This window comes from Heterocephalus glaber, unplaced genomic scaffold, assembly GCF_053883595.1.
Source record: "Heterocephalus glaber isolate CG9 unplaced genomic scaffold, H.glaber_assembly_v1.0 deba00001442, whole genome shotgun sequence".
NCBI classification, from domain to species: domain Eukaryota; kingdom Metazoa; phylum Chordata; class Mammalia; order Rodentia; family Bathyergidae; genus Heterocephalus; species Heterocephalus glaber.
Genome location: NW_028258296.1, coordinates 13,769,100 through 13,783,915, shown reverse-complemented (window position 1 = coordinate 13,783,915; position 14,816 = coordinate 13,769,100). Strand labels below are relative to the sequence as shown.

The window sequence follows — 14,816 nt, the reverse complement described above, 5'->3', positions numbered from 1 at the left end:
CCGCACAGCTGTGAACACTACAACCACAGAGTTGTCCACTTCACAAGGGCAAACTAAGGGGCAGGAGGTGCAGGGCAGTGGGAAAGTATGTGCTTAGCATGTGTTCAATCCTGGGCTCACTCTTTAGCACAAGACAGAGAGAGAAGGGAGAAGGGAGAAGGGAGAGAAAGAGAGGGAGGGAGGGAGGAAGGGAAAGAAAGGGGAAAATCAAAATGGCATGTGAATTCTATCTCAATAAAACTGTAAGGTATATGCCTACATTACCTATTCTACTAAAAGGTATAAGGATCTAGTACACAAGTGTGTGTGTGTTTATAAAATTCTAAAAATTGTTTAACCAAACATTGTTTAATAATATAATTCTCAATAGTTATAAAAGAGAAGACAAAATAATTTCTTTAAACGTAAATATATTTAAAAAATTAAAACACCTAAGAAATGCAATCTATACATATGAAAAAGTAAAATATTTATATGCATAACAAGTAGTAGCAACATTATCCATAAGCAGCAGTTAGTGTTTATTTTCCCCATATTTTGGTTTAACACCATAGTGGTAGTTTATTCTTTTTAGGGAAATTATATAAGGTTACATATAGCATATTATGAGCAAGTTGTAGAAGAATGTATAATTGGAAAATTAATTTCAAATAACAGTATTTTCTCTGAAAACACATTTATTATTAAACAAATTAGTTTAAACTAGTGGACAACAAAATGAGCCTATAATTTATTAAGTTCAAGATATATAGTCAACTTGCATAAAATTACATATGGTATTTTAAAAACAGTCTATTTCTAAAATATCAGTAATTCAGGCAATTGGGATTTCCACAGGAGATAAACAGCCATTCACTTACTTTTTACAAAGAAAAAGTCTGCATTAAGAACATTACAACTATGTTTTTAAAGTATGCTATCACATTTCTTAATAAGTCCAATGGTGAAACATGTTCTTAGTTTATTCTTTTATTGGTACTAGCCCTGAAGTAGCACTTCAGGAGGTGATCAAATCTAATAACTGCATTTCCAAATGGCTTTGGCTTTTATTCTCTTCTAGAAGTTCATATGACATGTAAAATTTAGTTTAGAATTGTTAATTTCCATTACAAATGGGAACTTATACTGAGAAGATATAAGAAATAAAGTACTTGGATTGTCTACTACTTTATTCAAAACTTATCTATGGACACCACAAAACCAACTTTTACACATAAGCAAAATACTAAGAATTTCTGATTTGGGAGAAATGAAATAAAATACAGTGAGTGGTTTTACTCTTCATCTCTGTCTGTAAAAATCCCTTTGCCTATTTATTTGACCCGTCTCTATTCATGCAATTTAATGAACCCTCAAAAGAATTTACACATCTTTATACAGAATTCACATCTACATCAGTAAACTGTCAGTCCTTTTATATTTTCAGTGCCTTATCAAAATATGGGTAACAAAGTTCTTTATTCTATGAGGCAGGAAGATGTTTCCTAAGAACTTCTTTGGATGATGAAGATATAGTATCTGGGAAGCACACATCAAATTCTATTAGAAGGTCACCACGCTGGTCAGGATTTTTTGGAAATGGCAGCCCATATCCAATGATTCTTCTCCTCATTCCAGGTTTCACAATATCATTTATCGACATAGGTATATTTCTTCCATCCATTGTTGGCACATTAATTGAGCAGCCACACAATGCCTAAAAGGGACCAAATAAAATTAACAAACTCCAAAACTTAAAAATCTAATTAAAAGTATTACCAGGTGGTAAAGGATGCCACTAAGGTAAAATTTATTTTTTCTGGGTTTTTTGTTTTTTGTTTTTTTGGTACCAGGGATCGAACTCGGGACCTTGCACTTGCAAGGCAGGCGGCGGAACCACTGAGCTAAATCCCTGGCACTAAGGTAAAATTTTAATTTCCAAAGAATAGTAACACTTATAAAACTGTTCAGAACATGCATAATCAGAAATATTACAAAAGACAGGAAAGAGAGGAAAAAGGAAAGGATGCCCTAGAATGAAATAGGTAATGTGAAGCTGCTCTTGTAATATTCAAAATGCAGGAAATGGGTTGGCAGAAAACAGAGAAACTTAGAACTGGGAAGAACGGACAGACGCACTTTGGTTAGCAAATGTTTACTGAGTGTCACCATGCCACGCACTTCCTGTTGAACCACAGAAGGACCCCATCCCAGGGATGCACAAGGCATTCCCAGGAGCATACGTGTGCCCTGGCAGTATAGCGCAGTGGGGTCACAGAGGTGTGACAGGTCTTTTGTGAGAGAAAGGGCACCCCACATTGTCCCCTTAGCTTCTGGGAGCGCAAGTTCTGAGCCAAGCCTTAGACCCACAGCAGGTGTAAGGGCAAGCAGAAGAACAACAGCTCCATGGAGCAGAGCTCACACGATGGCAGAAGTAGACAAGATAACAACCAAGCAAAATCAGGGAAAGAGAATACATTTTTAGGTAGAAATTAGATTTGAAATGATCTTTAATTCTTTTTTTTTCTTTTTTGGTACTGGTGATCGAACTCAGGTCCTTGCACTTACGCAGCAGGCGGCAAAACCACTGAGCTAAATCCCCGGCCCAGTGATCTTTAATTTTGAGCTAAAGTTTGGCCTTTATGGTAGAGGCCATGCAGTCATTTGAGCATTTTAAGCAGGGAACTCACATGGTCACATTTTATGGGTTACAGTCCAGTGTGCAATAGTGCAAATGAGAACTCGAGTACTATTGTGTTAGTAACATTATTATAAATTTATAACTTATTTAATATCAATTATTTTAATGCTTTTTGTAATATAATCACTACTCCAAATTAATAATTTCAGAGCAAATTTTATAAATGATCTACACGGATGAAATCACCAATCTCATAGACCACAATTCTAAAACAGTAGAATGTAACCCAATTTGCACTGACATTTAAGTAGTTAACATAAGTAACTTAAACTTAGGAAACCACTGTTAGCCATGAAAGAGATATAACAGTAGTTGTATGGTGGTACCTTGTTTCATGAACTTGGTTCTTTCCATGTTCTGGTCACAAAACTAATTGGATGAGAACTGAATTAAATTCAGTGGTTAGGTTCAATGTTGACCTTGCAGGGAATTTTGATTCGGTTCTCATCCAGTTCAGTTGGCAACCAGAATTGTAGAGAGAACCAAATTTGTGAACCAAGGCACCACTTACATCAAGAGTATAGCTATGAGAATTAAAATGCTGTGTGGCAAGCACTGAATAATGTTAGCTATCATGTAGCTAATTCCTTAGGTCACTCAGGTGCATAAGTCGTTTGGCCCCAGAATCATAAATTTAAAAAAGAAAGAAAGGTAAACCAAATGATTAGAGGTACTGGGACCAAAATGATCTCAATTATTCTCAAACTTTGAACTGTTTAAAAAAAAAATCATAAACTTCTAACTTACCTCCCGTAAACTAATTTTAGCAGTATAAATTATATTTGATCCATCTCTTTTGAACTTTGGGTGATCTTTGTCTTTAATAATGAAAACAATGTCTGCTGGAATACTATTTGGTGTTTCATCTCCTTCCCTTGGAAAAGTAATTTTGGTGCCTTCTTTCCACCCTTTTTTGATCTCAATGGTGAGAATTTTGTCCTCAGATCTGTAACTCCTTCCATCAGGGTTTAATCTTTTTCGAGAAATTTTCATTCGTTTGGTGCAACCGCTGTATATTTCCTCCAGTGAGACTCGAAGTTCGTGAATAACGGGGGGGTCTTGTTTAAGACGGGATGGCCCCACAGAATTCCGGTCTCTCGGATACCCATTCATGCTGAATCCAAAGGCACTGAAGGGATCTCCATCTATTTCCATCTCTTCAGAATCTCTGCCACCACCCATCCGTCTTCCAAAGAAAATTTCAAAGGGGTTGGAACCTCCAAAAAATGCTGCAAATGTAGCGTGAGGATCACCATGAAAAGTGTACCGGAAGGTACCTCCTTGTCCATCGGTACCTCCTGCTCCTCCTTTCAACCCTACGTGAGGAAATAAGGATGATTAGAAAGAAGCTTGCATCTCATTGACAGGTAAGACTTTCAAAACTGTACTGCAGAGCCAGGCATGGTGGCACATGCTTGGAAGTCCAGTACTCAGGAGGCTGAGGCAGGGGGATCACTGTGAGTTCAAGGCCAGTCTGGGTTACACAGTTAAGTTCTAGGCTGGCCTGGACTACACAGTAAGACCCTGTCTCAAAAAGCAAAACAGAACAAAAGAAAACAGCCTTATTACTAAAAAGATTGGCCTATTTAGTTTGAAATTTGTTAGTGACCAGAAATGTCATTGTAATTAAATACAGAACAGCTGTGTCTCACTTCTCCGTGCACCCATACTCCACTCCTGAGTGCATCCTAAAATCTCTGCCTAAACCCTTCCCATGCCACTGAGTAATAAAATAAAATAAAATAAAATAAAAACGGAACAGCTACATAACTTCTGACAATTCCATCAAATTGAATTTTTAGTTTTCTAAATTTTAAGCTTTAATAATTTATTCCCGGGCTAGGGATGTAGCTCAGTGGTTGACCACTTGCTTAGCACATGCTGGGTTTGATCCCCAGCATAGAACATACATAATTATTATTATTTATTCCTGAACCTTTGTTTCACAGAAGAAAAAATAAGATAAAATTGAGAATTTCTTATCTCATAAACTGCTGGTCAGATATACTAAAGCACATAAATTTAAATTTTTTAAATATGCCAGGTAAAGTTGGGCATAGTGGTGCAGGCCTATAATCCCAGCACTCAGGAGGCTGAGGCAGGAGTTTGAGACCAGTTTGGGCTACCCAGACTTCAAGCCCAGACTTAACTACATATATATAGCAAAATCCTGTCTCAAAAACAAAACTAACAAAAAAAAGTATGCCAAGTGAGAACAGCAGCACAAAAGTCAGGTGAAAGCCCTCAGTAATCAAAGCAAAACTTTAAGTACCATTATAATCAATAAGCACGACCAATACTGTGTAATCCATATGCATAGTTTTATTTCAGGACATCTTTTACCAAAGAATGAAAATAATTCCAGCTAATTGGGAAACTGAGCAGGAGGGCCAGAAGGCAGAGGCCAGCCTGGGCAAGTTAGCAAGACCCTGTATCAGAGTAAAAATAGACAATGGGACGGGGATATAGTTCAGTGGCAGAGCACTTGTCTAGCATGTGTGAGGCCCTGGGTTTAAGCCCCAAAACTGGGGGGGAAATTAAAATAGAACTCTTTCCATGGCAGACAGTGAACAAATCATACTAAGGACACTCTATGAAAAATGTTTTTGAGACCACTAAAATTGTTATTCCCATCCAAAATACCAAAACTGTTTATCTAAGTAAACCACATGATAGCATTAATTCGAAGCATATAAAAACAAGACTGAAACCAAGAGCTGTAAATCCTCCTGCCCGGTAGGGCCTTTGGAAAGGTTATTTCTGTCTATTGTGGGCAATCCATTTCAGACAGGTACAGTAGCCCTTTGCTCAAAGACTCAAGTAAGTAACATACAACTCACGAAGGTCTTCTATATATATCCACAATAGCATTTCAACTATGTGCCCAAGGACTCTACTAAAATCCACAAGAGAATAGCAGAGTGATCTTTTACGGGATCAGTACTGACAAGGAAGAAGCAAAGTTTCTGGGGAAGCCTGATGGGAATCCTTAACCAAGGAAACAGGATAATAAAGATCTGAGCAATGGAAAGTTTAAGCTGGGCAACTGTTATATGCCAATGTATATTCTTTTATACAGGGAACAGTCTCAGGGCAGGAAATATATTTCATTCATTTTTGCAATGCTCATGCATACAGGACTGAAAATGACAGGCATCGATGAATACTGAGTGAAGAGAATCAATTAATTCTTAAAGTCCTACATCAAATTAGAAAGAGGTATCTTTGAGTATCAGTACAGAGAAGGCAGAACAAAGCAATGCAAAATGTAATCACGTATGCATACAAATAGATTTAGTTATTTAAAATTCCACTAGAAATTCTCCTCGTGCTTTCAAAGAGAGTTGTGCATATTTCTTATTCTTCCATTTGGCTTCTCCCATGGAAAATATATGTATGTATTCTATATCATCTCACAAAGGCTCAACTGATGTCTAAATTTTTACCTTCCTCCATGAATAAAAATCTGAAGAGACCAAGAGAAACCTAATAGTCTGAAAATCATCAAAACATATATTGAAAGATATATCTAAATACATTTAGGGAAATTCTTTGTAGAAACTGAATGCTAAATACAAGCAGGATAAGAACTTTTAATATGTAGCTCCCTTTTATAAATTTTAGTAGGACAAGTATAGCTCCAAATGCTAAAAGGCTAATGACAGATTTTTTAAAATGACAGAATACACATACAATTCAAGGCCATACTTAAATCATTGCAATCAGTTTATCCTTTATCCCACAGATTTCATAGTGTAGAATAACTTATCAGAGTTAAGTGAATTGGAAGAAAGAAATGATAAAGAAAAGAGAAAGAGGGGCCGGGGATTTAGCTCAGTGGTTCTGCCACCTACCTCACAAGCGGAAGGTCCTGAGTTCAATCTCTGGTAACCTCCCCCCCAAAAAAAGAAAGAAAAGGAAGAATCGAAAAGAAATGGGGTTTGGGTCAGAGTCGAGTGCTTGCCTAGCATGCTAGCATGCATGAGGCCCTGGGTTCAAATCCCAGCACCACAAAAAATAATTAAATAAGTAAATAAAGAGGGAGAGATGGATGAGTAAGCTGAGTAAATCAGCTTGTGCACTCTAATCCTCTACAAGATAAAAAGAAAAAATGCTTTGGACCCATAATGACTTCATGAAAAGAAAGAATAACATTTTAAGTTATTACATCATGGGTTTGCCTTTTCCCTAAAACCTCTTCCCTCTGCCAAAATGGTAGCACTTTCAGGGTTACAGAGTCTGTGGGAAGATTCACAGTCTGAAGTGACTTTGTCTTTTTTTGGGGGGGGGGGGTGCCGGGGATTGAACTCGGGACCTTGCACTGTCAAGGCAGTCGGCGGAACCACTGAGCTAAATCCTGGCCCCTAAGGTTTTTTTTTTGACTTTGTCTTTATCAAAGCTGACAAAAAGCCGCCAATTCAGCTTTGAGGTTTCCCTAGACATTAAGCAGTCAAATGTGTAGCTTTCAGAATGTAGCTACTCTAATGACTGAGAAAATCCTATCAATTTCATGTCATTATTATACCATAAATTATTACACAAGAATCACTTGCATCACCTAGCACTTGAATTGTAACAAGCATGTCACCAATCATGGCTCTTCATCATGGACTGCTGTTATTTAAAAACTAATCAACCAACCAACTTGCAATCCAAAAGCAAATATGTGTTTGGAATAGTACCCATAACAATGACTTTCATTTGCTACTAATGGGACTAAAAGTTCATCCAAGGAGAAACGCTGGAGAACTAGGACTTCAAAGAATGGCAGTACTTTAACAACTTACTTTCGGGAGATCTAATATGTAAAAGTCCAGATTATACCAAGACTTCGAGTACAGAACAATTAAATTCTTCAGTTTTAATCCACAAAATCCAATTGACATATATTTTTAGGACATAGTAAATAAAGAGATATGTAAATTAAAGAACAAAAACAGCAAACTAGCATAATGATTAATACACTAAATATAATTTTGATCATAATCACACTACCTTTCAATATTTGAGTAACATACTGAGTAATCTATAGGCAATAAACAATACAAAGAAGACATAAAGAAAAAGAAATGTTACAGAACTAGAATAAATGAGGATGTGTTATTTTTTTTCCTTTTTTTTTTTGCCACTGGGGATTGAACTCCAGACCTTGCACTTGTGAGGCAGGCAGCAGCACCACTGAGCTAAATCCCCAGCCCTTTTTTTTTTTTATTAATCTTGTAATACAAACTTCTGTTCACTTCTACTGAAACATTCAGAACTAAATCTAAAACATTAGGGGAGAAAGTGGTTCAAAATCCAATTTTAAATTTTTGTAGTTGTGGTTTTTTTTTTAATTTAAAGATTCAACTATGGAGAAAAATTTTATTTTATCTTTCTTTCTTTTATTGTTTAGTTGGTTTTTTTAATTGCTCAGTTTTGAGACAGAGTCTCATTATTTAGCCCAACCTGACCTTGAACTCACAGAACCTCCTGCCTCAGCCTCCTGAGTGCTGGGATTACAGGTGTACACCATTACACTTGGCAAAATTTCTTTTTTTAAAAAAATACTTATCCCATACCACAAAATTAACCATTTGTAAATATACAGCTCAAATGTGGTAAATTTACAGTTGTGCCATCATCACAATGCATTAAAGGAACATTTCTATCATTCCAAAAAATTCTCCAATCCTATTTGTAGAGAATCCCTATTCCTACCTCCAGTGCTAGGCAAGCAAAATTTGTGGCCTTTTTCTATACATTTGGCATTTTCATTCCTTTCGTGTATATGGAATCATATAAAATGAAATCTTCTATATCTGGCTTCTTTCATTCAGCCTGCTTTTTGAGTTTCATCCACGCTGCAGCATGTCACGAAATTGGTCCTTTAAATTGCTAAACAGTACCCATTGCTGCACATGAATTTTGTTTATCCACACCAATTGAAGGTACTTGGAATTATTTTCAACTTGGGGCCATAACAAATAATGTTGCTGTGAACCTGTCTTTATATGGGCATATATTTTCATTTCTATTTTACATAGATTCCTAGAACTAGAATTGCCAGGTCAGATACTTATTTGTACTAGGGACTGAACTTAGAGTCTCCTCTCTGAAGTACATCTTGAAGTGCTTTTATTTTTTATGTTGAGATGGTTCTTACTAAATCACTGAGTTGTCCAAGCTGGGCTAGAATTTGTGATCCTCCTGCCTCAGGCTCCCAGAGAGCTAGGATTACAGGCATGCACCATAGCCCTGGTTAACATCTCTATTTTTGTCACTTTTTAAAAAACCAAATATCTTAAATTGCAGAGAGGAGAGATTTTCAGAATATGAATAGACTACACCAGTGGCTCTCTTAATTCCTAAATACATAAATTTAGCATCAGCTCATAAACTTCTCAGTTTATAGTTTCTTATTTCCACTGTCCCAGCTCCAAGACTTTACTAACTGAAGAAAAAATAAGTATGTCAGGTAAATTAAGTATCCTCACAGTCTTAAAACTCAATGTTTCGTTACTTGCAGGCAGAGACAGAACAAAAAGCAAAGAGAAAAAAGCTTTCCCTCACTCTGACAACAGTACCAAAGGATTTTTTTCTTTTCTTCTTCTTTGGGAGAAGCTGAGAATTGAACCCAGGACTTTGTGCATGCTAGGCAAGTGCTCCACCACTGAGCAACACCCCCAGCTCCTAAAGGGGATTTTCATGAGCTGGGCATGGTGGCATGTGTGCCTGTAATCGCAGCAATTTAGGAGGCTGAGGCGGGAAGATCTCAAGTTTGAGTGCTGCCTCGGCCACTTATCCAAACTCTACCTGAATGTGGCAAAGCTCCCCGGGGTTCCATCTCCAGTACCACAAATAATAATAAAATAATAATAATGACAGAGGGGGAGGGGACATAAAAAGAACGAAGACATGTTATGTACATGTACCAACTCCCCATAATGAATGTAATCATCATGTACTGCAAACATGTACTAACAATTTTTTTTTTTTAAAATAACATTGGGCCAGGGATTTAGCTCAGTGGTTTCGCCACCTGCTGCACAAGCGCAAGGACCCGAGTTCGATCCCCGGTACCAAAAAACAGAACAAAAAATAATAATAATAACATTAAAACCAAGAAAAATGCATCATTTGGTGACTTGGAAATTCAGAAGACAAACATCCTTAATAAACCTGAATCCAATAACTGAGTCACAGATAAACTTGAGCAATCAATGGGCTATGGCCAAATACTTTAGATTTAAAGCAGTGGATATCTGCTTTTCTATGAGAATTTACAAAATTTTTTTTTAAAACCCACCTCATGAAGAAATAATAGTAATGGGCCAGGGATTTAGCTCAGTGGCACCGCACCTGCCTCGAAAGTGCAAGGTCCTGAGTTCAATCCCCGGAACCAAGAAAAAAAAAAGAGAAAAATAGTAGTGGTATGTCAGAATTGCTCAGTCTTGGACATAGGCCTAATCACGGTATTCTGAGTAGCGTGGCCATAGGGACAGTGGAACTGCCACTGTCTGCCCTGTCAGTATTGACCCTAGGAACCTGACACTGCAGATCCAGATCCGCATACCAACAAGCAGCTGCAGAAGCTTCAATTTTTGAAAATAAAGAAAGCAAAGGGCTAGCAAAAAAGTTTTCATAGCTACAGTGACTTAAGACATTCTGAGCAAAGTACCTTGGATCTGATTTTAAAATTTGAAAACCCCAGGAACTATAGGAATCAAAGGGTTTGGCTGTTGTTCTTGTTAATTAGCTATCCGAATAGTCTTACTTTCCAGCTGCGTTTATATGGAGATGGTGGACAGCTCTAATTTATATCCAGAATGATAAAAGAGTCTTAAATTACCCCCATTTACTGTGTTCACTAATTTCTGATTTTACAATGCAAGAAACAAAGTATGGCAGGGAGAGAGAAGGGAGGTCGTCCTGCTTTCCTCTACACCTAGATAGTAAATTTTTAAAATAAACACTTACCTAAAAGAAAATCAGTAATTATTCTAACAAGGTGGCCATTTTAGGTCAAAAACTGTATTTCTGAGATCTCATTTTCTTGGCACACAATTACTGTTTACAATTAAACTAAAAACTTGTTCTGGTATTTTATGACATCAGGAAAATTCTTTCCTCTCTAGGCAGAATGCCAAAAACAACTAAAAGCTGAATGCCTGCGCCTTCTGCTTCTAAGACAGACGACTCTGTCCTGTTCAGTCTAAACCAGCCTTGCTCTAACAGAGAAAGGCAAAAAACTTCTTTTTGCTTTTGAGAATAAAATGTGAACTACCCAGAATTGAACTGCCATTCTTAAGATTTTAAATGATTGAAGGCTCTTTATTCTGGCAGAAATTTCTTTAGAAAACAAAACAGGTTGCATAAGACTTTTTGACACAATTCATTAATGGGTGTGGGAATTCAAGATTTCTCTAAAAATATACAATGTTTGCGTCACAAGTTTGATGGTGGAATATGTACAATTCAAAATGCTAAATCCTCCCCAAAAGGCAAACTTTCATTCACAGCTATGCAATTCTCATTCATCTAACTAGGGATGAAATTTTGTTTTCATCTACTATCTATCTGTAACATCTCTGAGAATCTAATGACAACCAGAAGCCTGCGAAAGAAAGCAAAAAAAAGTAAATAAAGGCAGAGCTGAAGAGTCAGAAAGATATGCACTGAATACTTACCTTCTTCCCCAAACTGATCATATATTTCTCTCTTTTTGGGATCACTCAATACTTCATAAGCTTCTGCGACCTCTTTAAATTTTTCCTCTGCCTGAGGAGATTTGTTCTTGTCCGGATGAAATCTGAGGGCTTGTTTTCGGTAAGCCTTTTTAATATCTTCATCGGAGGCTCCTTTCTCAATTCCCAAAATGCCGTAATAGTCTTTCCCCATTTCGAATGCCTTGAAACGAACTTCAGTTGCTCTCCCTTTGTAAAAGAAAACAGCGGCCCTAGTCTTAGCAATACAATGAGTCTAAGGAAAAGAAACCCAGCTGGGTATTTTAAAAGTTAAAGCAAACCAGCAATTCAGCCGGCTGTCTCAGGGAAGCAGGCAGACAGCGCCTCCGTGTTTACTGTAATTCCTTCCGCAGCAGCTCGCCTACAGATAAATACACGCCGCACCGGCGCCGGCCTCCGGCCCGCCCCTTCCACTACGTGTCTCCGCACTTTCTAGAACAGCGAAGGCTCAGGACGTCACTTTCCCAGCTGCCTCTAGTCAAAGCGCTGGGCTGTTTTCTCCTCCTCCACGGTTAACTATTCATTTTCCTTCTGGCCTCCCATTTCTGTGGCACACTTACTAGCCCAAGTGGATCTAACCAATATTTCAAAACATAATGTCAAAAAAAAAAAAATGTCGTAAATACGTGTTTATTTACTCCATTCTAGTTGAAAAAGCAACAAATACAATCATTAAGCAGCCTATGTTAAAATGTTATCAAGTTATTATACAAGTAAAAGTGGCTTAAACTTATTTTACGTATTTTAACTTCAAATTATTCAATTGTAAAATCTAAGAAATTGATTAATTTTTCAAATAATGTGTCATTTTCAAAATTTCTGGAGTCTACTAATCAGGAAGTTAATATACCAATTTCACATTGTAAAAAGGCTACCATAAAATGTAAAAATAGCTGATAGGGCCGGGGATTTAGCTCAGAGGTTCCACCGCCTGCCTCGCAAGCAAAAGGACCCGAGTTCGATCCCCGGTGCTAAAAAAAAAAAATAGCATTTTTAAATAGACTTGAATATTATTTAAAATAGTTTTTGTAGTATACAAGATATAAGGGTTCTTACAAACTAAATTTGTAAAAAAAACCTTAGTACCTGAATATAGTAACTTCAAATGAAATAGAATGAGACCTTACCCTACCCAAACCCCAGCTTTTAGGGCCACTACTTAAAAGAAATTTTGTATTGCAGAAAAATTAGGAAAAAAATATCAGATGCAGGTAATAATACTCATGTTACTTATAAGATCTTAACTGGATCAGCTAAAAGTCTGGATATGCTATTTGAAAAATATTTTTTCTTTTAAAATACATTTTCTGTATAATATATATCTGTATATATATGTACAGATATACATGTATAGATAGATATGGACAGATTTTGGCAAACAAAAAAAATCTTGCGATACCATTTTAAATAATATCTGTTAAATGTTAGTATATTTCCTTCTAATCTATTTTCTAGAAATATTTATGGTTATTTGCTGTAGGTCTTTTGTTTTGGTTCTTGGGTTGTTTTGTTTTGTTTTGAGATAGGGTCTCGCTATGTAGCTCAGGCTAGCCTGGAACTATGGCAATCCTCCTGCCCCAGCCTCCTAAGTGCTGGGATCATAGGCATGTCCCACCACACTGGACTAGTTTTGTGTTTGGGGAGAGCTGGTACCAGGAATTGAACTCAGGACCTTATGCTTGCCAGGCAGGCTCAGAGCCACTGAACTAAATCCCTAGCCCCACAGTTTTGTATTTTTTATGAACAAAGTTTTATATTATTTATTTTATTTTTATTTTTGAGATGGTGGACCCTTGACTTATGAACTCAATCAGTTCTTGACGGCCGTTTGTAACTCAAGTTGGTTGGAAGTCAATACAGCTGAGATCTGGGTACCACTATAGAGAATAAGAGGCAGATGAATCTTCCATTCCATTAACCTAGTTACCCCAAGTTGTCTGTCAGTCTGGTCATAACTTGAGGGTCCACTGTAGTTCAGTCTGGCCTTGAACTCACCATGTAGTCTGGGCTGGAACTCAACCCCATCCCCCTGCCTCAGCCTCCCATGGAGGCCTGCACACCACACTTACCTTTCTTTTTTTTTTTTTTTAAGAGTAGAAAAAATGTATTGAAAGATAGCTTCTAAGAAAGACAGAAAGGGGACCAGAAAGTGGGTTGCCTGCCCACCCCGCTTTTCAAAGATTTTTTTTACCATAGTTTTGTGCGTGTCTGTGTGTGTGTGTGTGTACCAGGGATCGAGCGAGCTAAATCCCCAGCCTTTTACCATATTTTTGTACCTGGGATCAAACACTGGTCCTCGTGCTTGCACAGCAGGTGGCGAAACCAGGCAAATAGTTTTTTAATGAACCCTAACAGTGGTCAGCTACTAGTGTAGCTGGAAACTGCCAGAAGGGGTCAGTGATGGGAGCCCCTTTTTATATTTAACTTTATTATTATAGTCATGACTTAATATTTTCGTTATACTTTTCTACTGGGTGTTTAAGGCCAAGTTAAAGTGAGACCCATGTCAATCAAAATTAACCTCTTGCTAGCTGTCAAGGTCAGTTAAGTGTCTTCAGACATTGCTTTGGAACCGTTCAATCTCAGCTCTTTGTCACCATCAGCCTTCAGGATGGACACAGCCTTGCTTGACCATGTTGCTTTTGCACACCCAGGCTTTCTTAGTAAGTTTAAATGACAACATTTATATTTATATACCTATTGATGTTGGTTTTTTCTTTCTGGTACCAGGGATCAAACTGGGGACCTTGCACTTTTGAGGCAGATGGTGGAACCACTGAGCTAAATCCCTGGCATGCGGGCTTTTTCTAATGCAACATATTCTGAATATTTCTGAGGCACATCTTTGATGTGTGTAACTCATCTTTTATCTCCTCTGTGGCTTTCTCATCTTTTCAAAACTGGTCCCATTCCTGGGTTTCTTGCTTTTATTTTTGTGGGGCTGAGGATAAAATCCAGGGCCTCATTCTTGCATGGCAGGTATGAGCTACCACTGAGCTACACTCCAGCCCCCAATCTTAACACAATATTGAAAAGATGGATTAATAAAATGAGTCCAAAGAACTGTACTCAGTCTACTCTGTACTTAAATACCTTAAGTATCTATAAACTTGAAAACAATTTTTATGAGAACTGGACATGTATGCTTAAAATATAAAGAAAAGGTGATGATCATGTTAACCTTTCAAAAAACAGGGCCAGGGCTGGGGATTTAGCTCAATGGTTCCAGCGCCTGCCTCCAAAGCGCAAGGTCCTGAGTTCGTTCCATGGTACCAAAAAAACCAGGGCCACCTACTCCACAGACCTTGGTGATGATGATTCAGCATCTCCTCCTAAATGGCTCTTCTTTGCATACTCTAACAGCTATGGTTTTGGAGTTTTCTCAAAGCTCTACTTTTTTGCTTGTTTGT

At 37.5% G+C, this 14,816-nt stretch overlaps 1 protein-coding gene across 3 annotated transcripts in view; it reads right to left on the bottom strand.

Annotated features, from left to right (window-relative positions):
* Positions 1 to 393: 393 nt before the first annotated feature.
* The window catches only part of Dnajb4 (DnaJ heat shock protein family (Hsp40) member B4), a 30,417-nt gene continuing 15,994 nt past the window's right edge, over positions 394 to 14,816 (bottom strand). For 2 of the 3 annotated variants that reach the window (XM_004841399.4, XM_004841398.4), the window contains exons 3-5: positions 11,350 to 11,595; positions 3,428 to 3,996; positions 394 to 1,696 (exon numbers count right to left, since the gene is read on the bottom strand). In XM_004841399.4, the coding sequence (XP_004841456.1) occupies positions 1,463 to 1,696; positions 3,428 to 3,996; positions 11,350 to 11,560 (1,014 nt within the window). In that variant the 5' untranslated portion in view covers positions 11,561 to 11,595 and the 3' untranslated portion in view covers positions 394 to 1,462. Of the gene's footprint in view, positions 1,697 to 3,427; positions 3,997 to 11,349; positions 11,821 to 14,816 lie in introns of those variants that run through there. The other variant, XM_087212957.1, reaches the window with a different exon arrangement.